The sequence below is a fragment of the Notothenia rossii genome, assembly GCF_949606895.1.
Source record: "Notothenia rossii genome assembly, chromosome: 1".
Lineage (NCBI taxonomy): Eukaryota > Metazoa > Chordata > Actinopteri > Perciformes > Nototheniidae > Notothenia > Notothenia rossii.
This window is the reverse complement of record NC_136912.1, coordinates 84,749,125-84,765,704: the sequence shown is the minus strand read 5'-3', so window position 1 is coordinate 84,765,704 and position 16,580 is coordinate 84,749,125. Positions and strand designations below refer to the sequence as shown.

Below are 16,580 nucleotides of genomic sequence, written 5' to 3'. Positions count from 1 at the left end.
CCAACTGTGTTGCAGCTGAGGATATACTGTAAAACAAACAAAGAGGACATTAATTCACACCAACTGGCTGACCTGAGTATAGTGTTCTTAATAATTCATGGTTTTAAGGAAGAGATTGATTTTAAATTAATAATTACTGGAGAAGAATCTCCATTTAGGTCTTGTTGTCTTCATCCATTAGAGATAGTAAAAGCTGCCACATTAGTCGTTTAACCGATCAATACAACATTCATCGAGCATAACTATTCTATTTGTCAGCTGAGAATGTCATTTGGGTAACTTTTTTATCATTTATATAATTGTCAACTGCAGGGGCTGCTGAACTGATTATGAACTATTGGTTGAACAAAACAGGAGATGTAAACCGCGCTTCCCTCTCTGGCTGACATTATAAAGACCAAAAGATTAAATAAAGATTGGTAAACATTTGTGTTGCAGACCCAAGTTCTATAACAAAGCAGTCTTCCTAATTTAGAAATCTCTTCATGAAAGGTCTGACTGAATCGTTTGAAAACATCTGAATATTATCAGTATGGTGGGTAATTTCCAAACCTGAAAGTTTGGTTTAGCTTCTCAATAAAAAACTGAGGTAGGCTATAAGTTTAGGCGACTAGCCCTTGCTTGCAGGCTATAACATGCAGGCATGACAACAGAAAACTGTGATGAGACCTTTTTAACACAGACTTAGGTATTTCCTTTATTTATTTGGTGCACATTTCATGTTACTGAAGATAAATAAACGGTTCCAGGAAGTGAACAAAGGATTCAAATACAGGGGGCAATGAACCTTGGGAGGATTTTATTTTGAAACTTTTAACAAGACGTCTTCAAATGATGGTTCTGGTTAGCTTGGCATTAGTTTCCAAAGTTAAAGATACAATTATAAAACGAAATCTTATGGGAAGCAGACACGCAACGTTTTCTAGACAAATTGTTAAGCAATCTTTGTCTTTGGGGATTTGTGTTAACCAAAGAAAATGCTCTTCAACACGATTTTATTTTGAAAGGTCATACGGAAATTGCTATTTCTTTACTCTCAAACTTTACCCGTTTTAAATTAACTATGGGTACGTGGTAGGTGACCAAGGGTTTGTTTTCTCACGTAGTAACATTAGTTATCCGTCGACTTTAAAGGGCTACGAGGTATTGAACACACCAGCCGGACACACTATGCTACCTCGCAGGCAGGACTTCGGGATGAAGAAGTCTGGAGGACCGCGAAACAGCCCGGTTATAAACTTTAGGACCACGGTGATCCCGGGCTCGGTCCGCCGGAGCTCCGCGGTGCTTCCTTCGGTCCTTACCTTCCTGGTGATCGTAGCCTCCGGAGGCCTGCTGCTTATGATAGAGAAAGGAATGCTGAGCAGCATGGAGACACCTCCACCGCGGGGGACCGGGAAGCGGCAGGAGTTCATGCGGCAGGTCGGGAGGCTCAGCCCGGGTGCTGAGGACGTGGACTCGCAGGTACAGTCATGTAATGCAGTGGCTCCCTAGGTTTATGGACAGAGGCACCCTCACAGCATTCAAGTACCCCTCCATCGATTTCTATTGCATGTTAAAAATACACAAAACTCATCAATATATTGAAGTGTTTTTTTTATTTAGTTACCGGTTTAAAATTCAGTGCTAGCTTTCCTTAATTCGCAGACTTACATAACTGCCATATGAAGTGTTCAGCTGATTGAATATAGTGTGTTGGTACTTGTGGGTTATCTGTTGTCACTTTTTTTGTTTTTTATCAGACTCTAAATACGCACCTTTTTTGTTTTTTTCAGTCTCTCTAAATAACCCTAACCCCTAGTATTAATGTTTGTTATTTTGAGAAAAAGTTCATGTGGAGGAGCCAGCTTCCCACTATTAAAAAGAGGGGACAGATAACCCACAAGTGCTACCAGTTTTTTTAAAATAATTGTATTTTGTATTAATTGAGCCACTTTTTTCACCTTTTCCAAGTTTGTTGGGTTGAGTGTGTGGCGTGTGAATAGGTCTAGTGTTGCCTGAGGCGATTTGATTCATCTTGTGACTGTACATTGCACAATATCACTGTAGGATTAAGGCTCTACACAGCTTTTTTTTGTGATGCCATGGTGGGAAAAAACCAATTTCAGTTGGTGATCAAAGGGAAAACCATAAGACACTTTGCTAAAACGTTCTGGTTTGTTATTGTTCTAATCAAAAAACACATGTGCTTTTTATGGTGATCTTAAAAAATCCTGCATGCCATAAAAGCTGGACCAAAAGGCAACAATTTGGTCTGGTGAAACCGCTGATCTCATCTTACATGTGTAAAGAAGTTGTTATATTGTTTTTTAACTAGTCTGGCCATTTTCAAACATCTGGTCACTTTAAAAAGAGGCAGCAGAGTCCAAGATATTCCGTTTTTTCCCCCATGATTCAACTTTATAGTCCATATCTTATAAATGCCACATCATAAGCTTGTATGCAGGCTTTGTATTATAACATTTTACATTTACAAGCCCACAGTTAGATAACCTTGATGAAATCACGATGAAACAATCAGGGGGATTTTCTCAGATGTCTTGATGTTGTACAGCTCTTTGGACAGGCTGAATAATACAAACTCTGACTAGTTAACATCTGTTGATCTGTCAAATTGTCACCGTTTTGTGTTCACGCTTAGATCCTTCAAGAGATCCGTAACCGGACCATCAGGTCTATGTGCAGCCAGAAGAACATGCCGCACAGCATCATGTCCCTCACCCCCCTGCAGAGGAAGACGCTGCTGCAGCACATCCTGGTGAACGATCAGTACCACTTCCTGTACTGCTACGTCCCCAAGGTGGCCTGCTCCAACTGGAAGAGGGTCCTGAAGGTTCTGAACGGGGTTCTGGAGAGCGTGGACGTCAGCATCAAGATGGACCACCGTAGCGACCTGCAGTTTTTGTCCTCTTTTAAACCCGAGCAGATCCAATATCGCCTCAAGCACTACTTCAAGTTCATGTTTGTGCGGGAGCCAATGGAGCGCTTGCTTTCTGCATACAGGAACAAATTTGGAGAGATCAAGTCCTACCAGAAAAAGTACGGCGTGGAGATCGTAAAGCGGTACAGGAAAACTCGCGCTAAGGACGCGACGGTTAAAGGAGATGATGTGACGTTTGCAGAGTTTGTCCGTTACTTGCTGGACACGGACGCAGAGCACATGAATGAGCACTGGATGCCGGTGTACAACTTATGCCAACCCTGTGCCGTGTCCTTTGACTTCATCGGCTCCTATGAGCACCTTGAAAGGGATTCTGAGTTTGTGCTCCAGCGCATTGGAGCGCCTCCTCATGTTCGCTTCCCTGAGAGGCAAACGTGGTACAAGCCGGTCACCACGGAGACGTTACATTATTATCTGTGCACGTTACCACATAAGCTACTGAGGGAACTCCTGCCCAAATACATTTTAGACTTTTCCCTCTTTGCTTATCATCTCCCCAACACAACCACTGAACACTGCCGGCATTAAATGTGCAATGTTTCATAGTTTGGAGAGAACTTTTTATAGAGCATTATTTTTTACTATTTGTATTACTAGGGAAGAAACTGTATTTTAATAGTCGTTACACATTTTGACTTGAGATGTTCTAATATCATCGCAGTATGCAGATGGTTGGTCTTAACTTCAGAACCACTAAAGCTTGAAATTAGCTGAAGACAAAGAAACATATGAACCGACTTTGTTCCATTTGAACATGTTCCTGTCGTGCACTGTTACAGTCAATTAACCAATTCAGTATATATTGATGCAGTTGTAAATAAGGTTGCCAGACCAAACTTTGATTTTTCTTCTTCTACACTATTGGAGAAGCTAAAGGGTTAACAGCTTCTGCGGGCCTTCAGTGGTTTAGCTGGCTAAAACACAAACTATTAGCTCACCGAGTCGTGGGTTTAAATCAAGCTTTTTTGTGTTTTCGTTCTACGTCGACCTCTCCTCCACAATCTGTCCCCCCTCTTTACCAACACCTTGGACTGTTTACCCTGTTATTAAACAGAAATTGAAGTTTAGTGATGTACATTACTGCACATTTCTGTGATTTGGTATTTCTTTATTTTAGGAATAATTTAATAATTTAAACATTGTTAAAAAAAAACATGAATATAAAGCATAATACACATAACCAAAGGGGTGAACAAAAACGTATTTTGCTACATGTGTGACGTTGACAACCAAATTGATTTCAGGAAAACAGTTTTGAAGCTAAATCCACATTTTTACCAATGACTGTGTAACGTACTGACAGAGATGACTTGTAAGTGGAGTCAATCGGTGGTTGGATATTTCCATAGAAAAAAGTAAACATACTGTTTGAATGTTATCACTGTTACTAGTTTATGTTAAATTGAACACTCACTGTAAAGCCGCTACTTACAAAGACCTTCACAATTCACTCACAGCTTCAAGTGGTTTCTAACTCACTCATCAAGTTGTTTATTTGTCTGTCTCTGTAGTTGTGGCAGAATCTTTGAAGCTCACACTTCTGGAAAGAGAAAAAAAGAGAAATGGTGAAATAATTATTTTTAAAGATTTGTTACGGCTCATCGTTCTTTTTTTGTAATCAAAGAACTTCCTGTCTTCCTGTCTAACATGGAAAAACACCAGCTTATTACCAGAACCTAACACAAAACAATGAGCCCTATTAAAAGCCATATCATTTTCAAGACTCACTTGTCTGCTGACTTGTCGGTGGAGCGGCTTAGACTCCGCAGGATGGAGCGCTCTGGAGAGGTGTGGTGAGAGCTGGAGGAGACGTCGAGGGAGGAGAACGACAAACCCTGCCGGCGCATCTCCTGAACCGCCCGCTCTCTGTCGACACAGCCACAGTTAGGCAATCTTTACATGTTTAATATGTGCCTAGGCTTGTGGTTACATTCTTCTGACCTCAAACAAGTCAGACAACAATTTGAAAACTTCGCCTCAGGCTCGGACATCATTATTAGTTTCACTTTTATCGCCAGATACTTCCAAAAGTAGTATAACTGTTTTATTGTTACTGAACTTGTATCAAGAAATGTTCAGTTTCCAAGAGGACACTTTTTGCTGTTTCACAGATAATGGAAAACTTTCAGTAGTGTCCCCAACATCCTGATAATATCCTTATATGCTAGCTCAGAGATCAAGCGTAAAAAATGTGTGTGTGCAGCCTACTCAAAGTAAAAAAAAAAGTTTTTCACATCAGTTATGCTATTTATGTAATAGCAAGTCTATAGAATCCATTATTTACTGAAATACACTAAGTCAAAAAGCTAATATAAAAACCCTGACGACAGATCTAATTTGGGTGCTCTCCATTAAATATTGAAGTGCTGGCAGTTGAAAAGTCAGCTCACCGTTCAAAGCGCTCAGAGGTCAACTGTCTTTTCAGAACGTCCATCTCCGTCTGCAGCTGAGAGACTTTGCTGCGGAGCTGCGCCACCTCCCTGGCATGCTCCGCACTGAGGGCACACGCACACCAAAACAAATCAGAATCAACAGCTTGTAAAATAAAAGAGGCATTGATTCAAGTCTTGGAGTTCAAGTCAACATATTCAAAAGGACTTGTTTACGTTTTGCAGTCAGCCAGAGTCAGCCTGTCGCGCAGGACCTTTATATCTGACTCCCTCTCACTGGCTGTCAGGTGGGTTTGGAACTCCTTATGCCGATTGCTGGAGAGAAGGGTCTCAAGGTTACGGACAGTCAGCCTCTCACTGGCCATCTGTTTCCTCAGGACCTCTGCGTCCGACTTAACGTCCTCCAGTTCTCCTGTGATCTAGAAAACATACAGGTTTATTTTCAGAAATCTGCTACGGCTCACCTTCACAGATAACCTACACCTGGATGCAACAATAAACCCGCAGTGGGCCTCACCCTCTCCAGGTCCATGCTCCGGGAGGTGAGCTGGCGGGCAGTGAGCTCCTTGCCAGAGTCCAGTTTGACACACAGCTCCCTGACGGATGCCAGGTCAGAGAGGAGCGCGGCCTTCTCCTCCTTTGCTGAGAGCAGCTCCTCCTCTAGTCGGGACATCCCTCGCACCAGCGACGACACTTGGGCCTCGTAAGCCTGCAGGGCCTGCGTGTGCTGGGGAAACGTCAGATGGAAAGGAACGTTCATCTTAACATTTGTTCCTGACTCTGTGGTGGCATGAAGACTACCACCACTGAATTGTTTACTACCTAGCAGAATATCTTAGTGTGGCAGCGGGGTGTGGTTAGAGCGCCGGCTGCTGGAGTGATGGGAGTGGCTCGGCTCCTTCTGTCCTTTTTAACCTGGGTGTGAGCGGAGGTGCTTACTGTGGCCTCCGTACAAGGACAGGACAGAAGGAGACGGATTCAGGGAATAACTTAAGTTTATTGTCCAACAAAACAAAAATAACAGCCAGCTCCAAAAAGGGCACGAAGCGGTGTAGTGGCCTAATCAGGTGTGTTCCGCGGCCCAGAAGTCCTCCCAGGACCCAGTCTACTGCAAGAGAGACCAGAACCAGGTTACCAACATGCTTTTATTCAGTGGCTTATTACCTGATTCTGATCAGCTGTCTGGTCTCCGGCCGAGCCACTCCCATCACCCGGCGCTTTAACCACACTTAGCTTGCCTGCCTAATTATATTCCACTTTTCTTCTGATATAATTCATGTATAGGAGCATTTCTTATGACGTGTATACAACACCGCAAAGAAAATATGTGACCCGCTCTATCGAAATCAGTCGGAAGTCAACGGCTCATTTCAAAATAAACATGGATTTGTGGAAAAAAATAGTTTTTCGGGATTCGGGTGTTTTGTTTGATTTTAAACAAACAAAGTCTTGGCTTTCAGAATATGAAACTTTTATTTTCAAAATCACACGATAAATATATTTTTGAAGCTTGTAAAGGGAAGATGACATCTCTCAATCGCCACTCTGCTGTTCCGCAGCGCTGCTCCCCCTCCCTCCGCTGAAATTATGAATGTAAGGCGTATAGTAATCATAGATAACACGGCAGGGTCCGTTACAGTTTGTTTTCGTCTGATTTCAATTAAACAAAGTCTTGGCTTTCAGAATATTAAACTTGTTTCGGCAAATTCAGATGATAAATACAACTTTGAAGCTTGTAACGGCATAATTACAAGCGGAGAACGGAGTAACTTGACGTAACAGCAGGCAGAACAACAGCCGGTGTTTCTCGCGGGAAACAAACACAATACACACAAACGCAAAATTACACACACACACACACACACACACACACACACACACACACACACACACACACACACACACACACACACACACACACACACACACACACACACACACACACACACACACACACACACACACACACACACACACACACACACACACACACACACACACACACACACACACACACACACACACACACACACACACACACACACACACACACACACACTCCGTAGTATTTTGATCATTTGCTAATAATCAATCAGATCGATGGACTCCAGAGAAGAGGAAACTTTGAAGGCCTTTCTCTCAACATGATGACAGTCAGTATATAATGTGACAAACATTAAGTACAAAAACAATCCAGATATCATTGGAAAGCTAGGAATCTCCTCTTTCCAGCAGTGTATACGACTCAAAATGTGTCTTCGGGTCAATGCGACTGATTTCGATGGAGCAGGTCACATATGTGTCTCGATTCCATATATACATAGAAACTGTAGCATACCACTTCTTCCCTTTAAGTTGACCTTGAATGGCTGATGTTATTACGCATGCTATATCTCACCTGCTGGATTTCTCTCCCCTGGTGGCCGACAGTTTCTCGGAGGTGTCTGCGCTCTGTGTCCGAGGAGAGCAGCTCCAGGCGGATGGAGTTGTTTTGGCCTTCAGCATGCTGCAGCTTCTGCTCCCGCTCCTCCACGTCAGAGTGGGCCATCCTGAAGCGATCCAGCAGGTCCCTGTTCTCCTGCTCCTGAAGGTCCACCAATCACATTCAATTAGCAGACAGAAGAAGGTGTATACGATGTCACTATAAGAATCTGCTACAGGAGTGTTGTTGTTACCTTTGCAGCCATCAGCTTTTCTATTCTGGACACCTCAGAGATGTAAGAGTGGACTCTTATCTTCAGCTCATCTTTCTCATGCAGAGCCTCCTCCATCTCCATATGTACAGCCTGCACAAACGCAACATCGGCTGCTGTTATTTCTTTCTTTTCTTTGTATACAAAACAACGTCAGTGTGTTTTCCTACATACTTGGTTCTCCCTGGTCATTGTAGCCAGGTCCTCCTGCAGCCTCCTGTTCTCTCTGATCGTGGTTTCTTTGTTTCTCCTGAGTCCATCCAGCTCCTCCTGACAGGCATCCAGCTGTCTCCTCAGGCTGGTTATCTCCCTCTCACGACTGTTTAGCGCCCCCTGCAGCTGACTGCGCCAACATCACATGTTCAATATCAGCTAAATAAAAAGGGGACTTGTTTAGTTGTATTTAAAACCAATGCAGAAAGAGACAACAATACTTACGCTAGTGAGTTGTCCATGTTTGTCACTGTGAGTCTCACTTCTTCAAGAGTCTGTTCCTGTGTAAATAACAAAGAATCAAGCTTCTATCTTTTCAAACATTATGTGCATTTGTTTTAAAGTCTATCATCATACAGTCCTCCCTAGTCAATATGTGCATTGAAGAATAATATTTTCTAAGTTCCATACTGGCTGTGAAGAGCTCCTTTAATGCTATCCGATGTAAATGCAAATGATGTATGTCTTAAAAAAGGCTCAAAGATTCAAAGTTGGTCACATCGTGGTTCATTTGGTGCAAAACTTACTTTCCTTTCGTTTACCTTAACAGGAACAAAAAGGGTAAATACAGAACTAAGGTCCAGCAACTTTGTAAAATACCCACTTGATTGGACAAACAACTCCTACTAAAGCCTCATATGTAATCATTGTTTGCATAGTGAGGACTGTGTATGTTGTCCCCTCCTCCCTTACTGTACATTTGAAATGCTTTAGGGCAGGGGTGTCAAACTCAAGGCCCGGGGGCCAAATCCAGCCCTTGACTTCATTTTATGTGGCCCACAAGAGCTTGCAAAGCATATAATATGTTTGTTATATGGTTACATGGCGATTTACAGAAGCACGTTGCCCATAAACTACATTTCCCAGAATGCATCTCAGATTACGGATGCTAGTGATTATTTGATTATTCGTTACAGTCTCCATAATCGAATATTATTTTAAAAAATCGATTTTGTTTATATATATTTTTATTATAATTTATGTTTTTTTTTTTTTTTCTGGCATAGTTTCAACCAAAATATAGACTAATGCTAATAATAGTATTAATAATTGTAAATGGCCATTGGTCACACCACCAGTTTGTTTTACTGTAAACTTGGAGGAAGCCTGCGTGCAGAGCAAACTGCTGCTGCAGCACGCTACACACCGACCCCGCCCCCACCCCCCCCCTCTCCCTCACACGTGCGACTAAAGATGAACAGCAGCAGGTAAAAAGACTTCAAGGAGTTGCATCATGTTGATGTTGGTTTATTTGTCGTTTATTTTGTTTGTACTGCTAAACATGTTCCAGTAAAGAAAACAACGGAATTCCTTTTGACTGAGCTGAGGGGGGGGGGGGGGGGGGTCGGTCGAATAATCGATTATTACTCGCCAGGGCTGCCAAATGATCGATGGTCAGTTTCTGGCAACCCTATCTCAGATATGCCTTTTTTTCTCAGAATTTGACTTTTTCTTCAAAATTTCACTTTTTGGGGGGGATTTTGACTTTTTTTTCAGAATTTGGATTTTCTTTTTAAATCATTTTGTGATATTCTCACTGAAGAGACTTGCAATTATTTGCCCTAGACTTCTTCTTTCAGACGTAGTTAATTATGAAGTTATTATGCTATTGGATAATAATCCAATGCAGAGGCAATCATGTAATATAATACATTATTATTTATATATGTATATTTATATAGTCTTAAAGTTACAACCGGCCCTTTGAGTGCAACCATAATACTGATGTGGCCCTCGATGAAATTGAGTTTGACACCCCTGCTTTAGGGGGAGACCTTTATATAGCCACTTCGAACAGGAGAAGTTAGTGCTAATATGGGAATGTTTTGATGAGGTTTGTTGGGGGTGGCTACCTTTTTAGAATGCTCCTCCAGGAGAACAACCAGTCTTTCAGTCTTTTGATCCACCTCGTCTTGCAGAGCATCTTTCTCTCTATCCAGAGCAGAGATGGACTTCTGGAGAGTAGCCACTTCCTCTTTGTGCTTGGAGCCCCGCTGACTCAGCTCCCCTGTCAGGCGGAACCAAAATCAAGCAAAACAGTGAAGCAGCTGCAGAAAAACCAAACGGACATACAACAATACAACACCAACTGTGGCAGGCCATTCTGAACCTCATAACGTTCACTAATACTCACCTATTGTTTCCTCCAGTTTGTCAATCTGCTCATGGGCAGCATGCAGCTCGTTGATCTTCACAGACAGCCGGTGTTGTGTTTCAGAAAGAGAATGCTCCATCTGCTCCTGCAGCAGCCTGCAGACAGACAACAACCCCTAATCATTTTCTTTTCAGAATATAATTAAAAAATATATATTTTGGGAATAGAACGGTGCCATAATAAGACACACAAAAAGGAAACTGTATTCCGCTACAGTTTTTTCCAGTAAATACAAAGACCGTGTGCACACATTCAGGACATGGGTCTGACACAAAGGCCTCTAACATTTGTGGGGGAAATGTTGCCAGTTCAGTAGGTCATGTAGAAAAGGGGACCAACGTCACTGTACAGTTTTTTTTCCAGTACAGCAAGATTCAAATGTAATGCCCAGATGCATCCCAGTCTCACATTTCTGGTACAGCAATTTTAATAAAGGACAAACTGTGATTTTTGCATGTAGTTTAATTTCACCAGGTTAAAATATGGCATCACTGATGATAGCATAAACACAGCTGGAAGTCCTGAACTTGCACTGTGATGTTATGATGTTCCCGTTTCTGCTTTACATACATAATAATGGCAACATTTCAACATTTGTTTTTTTGCGCACATGTTGTATAAAGCTAATCCAAAAGTAATGGAAAGTATTCAAGACACATTTCCTTATTGTTGTGACACTTTGGACTTCTTTAAAAAAGGTAAAAGGAATTGTATTTGTGTAAACTTTTGATACTTCATATTAAGGCTGCTCAATTAATCGTATTTTAATCGCGATTACGATTATGGCTTGCAACGATTACGAAAACAACGTAATTATATTTATTATTACTTTTTTTTTGGTTTTTCAGTTTAATTATACTTAAAGTTCAGGGTAATCAACTGTTAAAAACATACTGTTCAAGTTTTTCTCTCCAATGAATGGATGTTTTCAAAGTCAATGAATAATCGCATTCACCCATTGACCCAAATAATCGAGATTATGATTTTTGCCATAATCGAGCAGCCCTACTTCATATATACCTCATTGTCATAAGAAATTCAACACAAACCTCAGAGCATTAGCCTCCGCCCTCTGATGGGAAACCTCCCCTGCATTCTGGACCAGAGCAGCAGACCGGGCCTCCAGTTTCTCCTCAGCAGCCCCCCTGCTCTCCTTCAGCTGACTCACCTGGGAGATCAGCTCCAGTCTCTCCCGCTCCAACTACACCCAAAAACACACAATGGGTCAGCAAATTAAACCCATTTAAGGATCCAAGTTAAAGTTGTAATCATCACCTAATAACTGTTCTGGGACGTTGGTATGTCAGACATTATGAGCATGTGTTTGAAAAGGTTTATCAAAATTCCCATCAGGCTTACACTCTTTACGGCATTCTCCAGATCAAGAATCCTCCTCTCCTCTCCCTGTCGGCCAGTGAGAGCTGAAGTCTGGTTAACCTGCAACAAAAAGAAAATCAGGCTCAACAAACTCCAGTGTCACTAATGTAAAGCTTACAGTGAGCCTGTTAAGTCAGTATTAACTAACAATTACATTGTCCGACCAACAGTTTAATCCCCAATGATATGTAAGTTACTATTACAGAAACAAGCAAATATTTACATTGATTTTCTTTTGGATCAAAAAAGACCAATGATCAAGTATCAACATTTTAGCGAATGAGCTTTCTGTCAATGGACTTATCGATGTATTGACCAATCCTTGCAGCTCTAGCTTCTAGCAAATTAAAACTATGCTTAACTCTGCAACTTGTCAGCCTGCTAACATAAACCTATAGTTATCCGATAGAATTAATAACAACAGTATAGGTTAAAGCCTGACCAATATCTGCCCTAATGGTGCACAGAAATGATGCACACCATAAAAAGGTATTACTCTGTACTAACCTGTAATCTGTCCATCAGTGTGTCTCTTTCAGAGGTCAGCTGATGGATTCTGATTTCTGCCCGTTGGACCTCCTCCTTCAGTTGTAAGAGATCAGCGGACATACCTGTGCTGTGAACCAGCTTCAAGTCCTCTTGAGCCTGAGTGAACAATACATTAGGTTGTTTAAAAGTGTAAAAGAAAAAGTGTCCAACTTGTGGAATAATAACTTTCTATAACTCACTTGTTTAAACAGCTTTTTGAAATGGTCTCGTTCAGAGCTGAGGCACTTCACATTGCTCTGGATGTCCTCCATGTGCCTCTCAAATTCCATCAGAGCAGCCTTCAGCTCATCTCGTTCCTTTAATAAACGCACAAGTTCTGTCTCGGCCATACCTCCCTGAAAGTGTGAGGTTCAAATTCAAGTTTAAAAAGAGGATTATCTGAAAAGCTGTTACAGAAGTGAGCATGTTTTTTATTGTCACTGCTTACCCTCGTTGCTTTGGACTGAGGACTCCTTCCCCGGGTTGGACTACGACCGGGGCTTAAATCAGGGCCCCCGGCCCCTTTGGCTCTTTTGTAGCGCTCAGCCTCCTGACGATAGTAATCCCGCTCCTCCTCTAGACTTTTGACAAATGCATCTAGCCGTGAGGGCGAGCGTTCCCTTCCACAAACACCATGTTTAGCCCGCATGCTCTCCAGCTCCAGCACCAGGTCTCTGTCTAGAAAACAGCAGCAGGTAGGTAACACACCTATGTCATGAAATCTATTGCTGCTATAAGCAGTTTCAACAGGTGCTTACCTGCTGCCATCATTCTCTCCATCTTGTCCTGCAGCCTGATTTTTTCCTCCTCTAGGAAATTCACCAGTCCCTCCATTTTCTGATTCTGCTCGTTGAGCTCCACCAGCTGGTCTCTGAGACGGCCTTTCTCAAAGTCCCCTTCAGACTGCTCCTAAATGTAATCATTGCCAACACTTTAGCATGGGTAATAAAACAGGACAGACATATGGTAACATAGAAACGTTAAGGATCTACTGAAGAATGTCAAATATATATTAAGTATTGCAGTAAATGACCATATTAAGTGTGTATACATACCCTTCTTGTTTTTGTTATGACATCCTCCAAGTCTTCAATGATTCTCTGTTGCCTTTGAATATGTTTCTGTTGAGATCAAGTTTCCAGGTTTTACAAGCAGAATGAAAATCCAACACTTTTATATTATCTCCCCTCCTGACTGTTCTTACTTTAGTTTCTTGCAGTTCCATGTCAGCCGTTTCCAACACGTGCTCTTTGTCCATCTCCAGGCGCTTTGCCAGGTCGTCAATGTGCGTCAGCTCTTCACACAGTTCCAGGTTCTTTATGGAGAGATTGGCCACTTCGCAGGAGGCATCCTTCTTCCTCTGCTGCAGACCTGCCACCTTTTCCTCTAAAGCCATGTTGGTCTCCTGTAGGTATTCAATCTGTAGAACACAACAGCTACGAGTCAGCAGAGAGGAGGGTAACCATGCAGACTTCTCTTATAGAGGAAATGTTTTTAAAACTAGGTGAGTTACTTAGAAAACGTCATGTTCTAGTAATATCCTGTATGCATTATACATCAGGGTAAATATCCTGTTTGACTACAATGCTTGCCTGGAGGTTAAGATGGGCAATCAGTTTCTCGTTGCTTAAGTTCTGAGCCTCGAGAGAAACTACATCGTGAGGTCGTCCTCCGTGAAGAGCACGGTTCAAACGCTCAATCTCTTTATTCCTCTCCTCCACCTGAAGGGTTAAGAAAATAGGTCTCGTCATGTCTTTAGTAACATTTGACTCGTCATAGTAGGAAATGATTCAGGCTTCTTTATTTCTTACCTGTGTATTTAAGTGTTGTATAAACTCCTGAGCATTTTCCAGGTCCAGTTTGACTTTGATGATGTCTTCTTGTAACTCACTTATTCTAGAAATAAAAATGACAATCAGTCAGGTTGTCGCTAAGAAGCATTGAAGCATAATACGACCAACGCATCCATTGAGTAGTTCCCCACTCCCTTAATAATACAGCTCAGCTTTAACATAAAAAACGAACCTTCCATCGGCCAAAAGAAGGAGGTCAGCTATATACGGATCATCAGGCTGCGACACAGGATAACCAGATGTAGAGGAGGAAGGTATGAGATCATCAATCTGCATTCTCTGACGTCTGAAAGGGATGCTGTGCTTCTTTCCACCTGTGAGTGTGTGTAAGAGGAAAGAAGGATACAATTCTTCAGTTATGGTTAACTTTAGATTTCCCTTTTATACCCACGTCCTGTTACTTCTAATGCAATTCATCCAGTTCAGGTCAGATCCCTGATATTACCTGGTGTCTGCACCACAGCTTGCATGTTTTTCTCCTGCAGCTGTTGGATGCGCTCAGCTTTAGCCTTGCTATCCTTCTCCAAACAGCGAACTTTGTGCACATACTGATTATTTAAAAACTTCAGGTCCGATGTCTGATGGTCCAGTTTTCTGATGTGGGTCTTGAGCTCTAAAACAAACAAGATAGTGTCAATTAATGTGGTGTGTGCTGGTCAAGGATAAGGGAACCTGTTTCAATTTGTAATGAAGAGGGGGACAACTGGTTATCGGAGCTTACCTCTGCTGACACGGTCTTTCTCCTCTTTCAGCTTGAGAAGTTCGAGGTGCAGCTCATTGTTCTCCCTGACTGCCCGGGCATTCTCTGCCCTGTGTGGCTCCAGAAGAGCATCAAAGTTTCGAGTTTCTTTTTCAGTTTTCCCCGCTGACAGTTTGGCATTGCGCAGACTTTCAGTTGTGTGGACCAGGTCACTGTAATAACACATGTAACAAACGTAAGAACATCTCATAAACCTCTACAGACTGGCTGATATTAAGGAAAGAGCAAATGCAGGAGGATTAAAAGGGATTACCTGAATAGTTTCTCCACTAGAGGCAGTGACTCTATTCCTAGTGGGTGTCTGTAGCCCAGCTGATCCAGACGCTTCCTCAAATTGATAAACTTCCTCTCTGCATTGTTGTTCATGGCTGTGATGTGACACTGACACAGACGGTTACATTAACTTCAGATAAAGATTCACTTATATTGAACCCAGTTTGGGAATGTATTTCATTACATCAGCATGTAGACAAGAATAGCGGATTTATTCAAAACTAAATAAAATACAAAATAAAAAGCAAATATGTATAAACTGTAAAAAAAACAAAAAAAACAACAGTACATATGTATATATTAACAGTGAAATATGTATAGCTCCTAGAGTATCTCTATTGAATATACAATATTAATATAACGATTAACAAATATAATTGAAGTCGGTGTACTTTGATAGGCCAGCCCATAACTATTATATAAGTATGAAATGTATAATAATATTTATATTAAAACGGTATGTTACAGTTTGGAATAGATTTAAATGCACAAGGTAGAGTTTCGAAACAATATATACAAATACGTTTGTTAGTAAGGCAGCAAAGATGAATACAGAATATATTAACAATAACATTAAACGTATATTTAGGACCTGGTTGGTGTTAAGAGTGTAAACTAAATGACAGAAGCTCACAAAGTTAGCCAGGTATTTAATGATAGCTAACGTTACTTAGCTAGCTTACATGCTAATAAGCTGACATTAGCCTTATGTGTGGTAGACTAGCTATTGAGCTAGCTTGTGCGATAACAACAACCACTAACCAGCTGCTTGCTAATGTTAACTAATGAACCTAGCTAGCGTTAGCAGAGTCACAACTTACCGGGTAGTGGACACCGCTTTGCTGACAACTAGCTTAACGGACGTTAACGTGTCACCGACTTAAATGTCTCTTTGTTTCGATAACTTGCAATAGACTACTTGTGGTATTTAAGTTAAAGTTTGATAATCACCAGCTCTGGTTATAACATGTTCTCGCGGTAAAGGGGTTTGAAAAGAGCGCCGATGATCTCCTGTTTAGATTCGTCGCCATGGAAGTTAGTGAAAGCATTTTGGGGAGCTCGTTTTGTGAGCCGGCGTTGTCAGGATGCAGGGCGGAGACAAATAATGGGTATTGTAAAAGTCTGACTGTTTGGAACTGAATGGATATGACTGACTATATAAAACAATTATTGCATTCAAATATAAAGTGAGCTGATAAATATTTAATTTGTAATGTGCCTTTATTAAACTGAACTACGATTATGATATGATAATCTAACAATTCTGCAGTAAACTACAACATTCAAATGATCACAGAAGAACACAGGGATCTTGAACAAGAACATTTTCAACGATAGCTATTTTAAATAAGCTAAACATTATGCATATTGGGTATTGGGTATGTCTTTTGTATTTA

At 41.4% G+C, this 16,580-nt stretch overlaps 2 protein-coding genes across 5 annotated transcripts; one reads left to right on the top strand and one right to left on the bottom strand.

Moving 5' to 3' along the window:
- Positions 1-1,031: 1,031 nt before the first annotated feature.
- Positions 1,032-4,008, top strand: chst14 (carbohydrate (N-acetylgalactosamine 4-0) sulfotransferase 14). The gene is made up of 2 exons (XM_079669152.1): positions 1,032-1,464; positions 2,642-4,008. The coding sequence occupies exons 1-2, from the start codon at positions 1,171-1,173 to the stop codon at positions 3,467-3,469; spliced, it is 1,122 nt and encodes a 373-aa protein (XP_079525278.1). The 5' UTR covers positions 1,032-1,170; the 3' UTR covers positions 3,470-4,008.
- Positions 3,513-16,282, bottom strand: cep135 (centrosomal protein 135). 4 transcript variants are annotated; one of them, XM_079669113.1, is made up of 26 exons: positions 16,005-16,281; positions 15,164-15,313; positions 14,872-15,062; positions 14,596-14,763; positions 14,323-14,464; positions 14,109-14,193; positions 13,890-14,018; positions 13,502-13,717; positions 13,353-13,418; positions 13,056-13,206; positions 12,746-12,975; positions 12,498-12,653; positions 12,277-12,414; positions 11,752-11,829; positions 11,442-11,593; positions 10,372-10,487; positions 10,091-10,245; positions 8,463-8,518; positions 8,199-8,367; positions 8,007-8,117; positions 7,730-7,915; positions 5,849-6,058; positions 5,548-5,750; positions 5,332-5,436; positions 4,670-4,807; positions 3,513-4,481 (listed from the first exon to the last, which is right to left on the bottom strand). In XM_079669113.1, the coding sequence occupies exons 2-26, from the start codon at positions 15,274-15,276 to the stop codon at positions 4,433-4,435; spliced, it is 3,513 nt and encodes a 1,170-aa protein (XP_079525239.1). In that variant the 5' UTR covers positions 15,277-15,313; positions 16,005-16,281; the 3' UTR covers positions 3,513-4,432. The 4 variants fall into 4 exon arrangements, with proteins under 4 accessions (XP_079525239.1, XP_079525238.1, XP_079525240.1 ...); XM_079669112.1 differs by having other exon boundaries at positions 15,164-15,291; XM_079669114.1 differs by having other exon boundaries at positions 15,164-15,278.
- Positions 16,283-16,580: the final 298 nt, after the last annotated feature.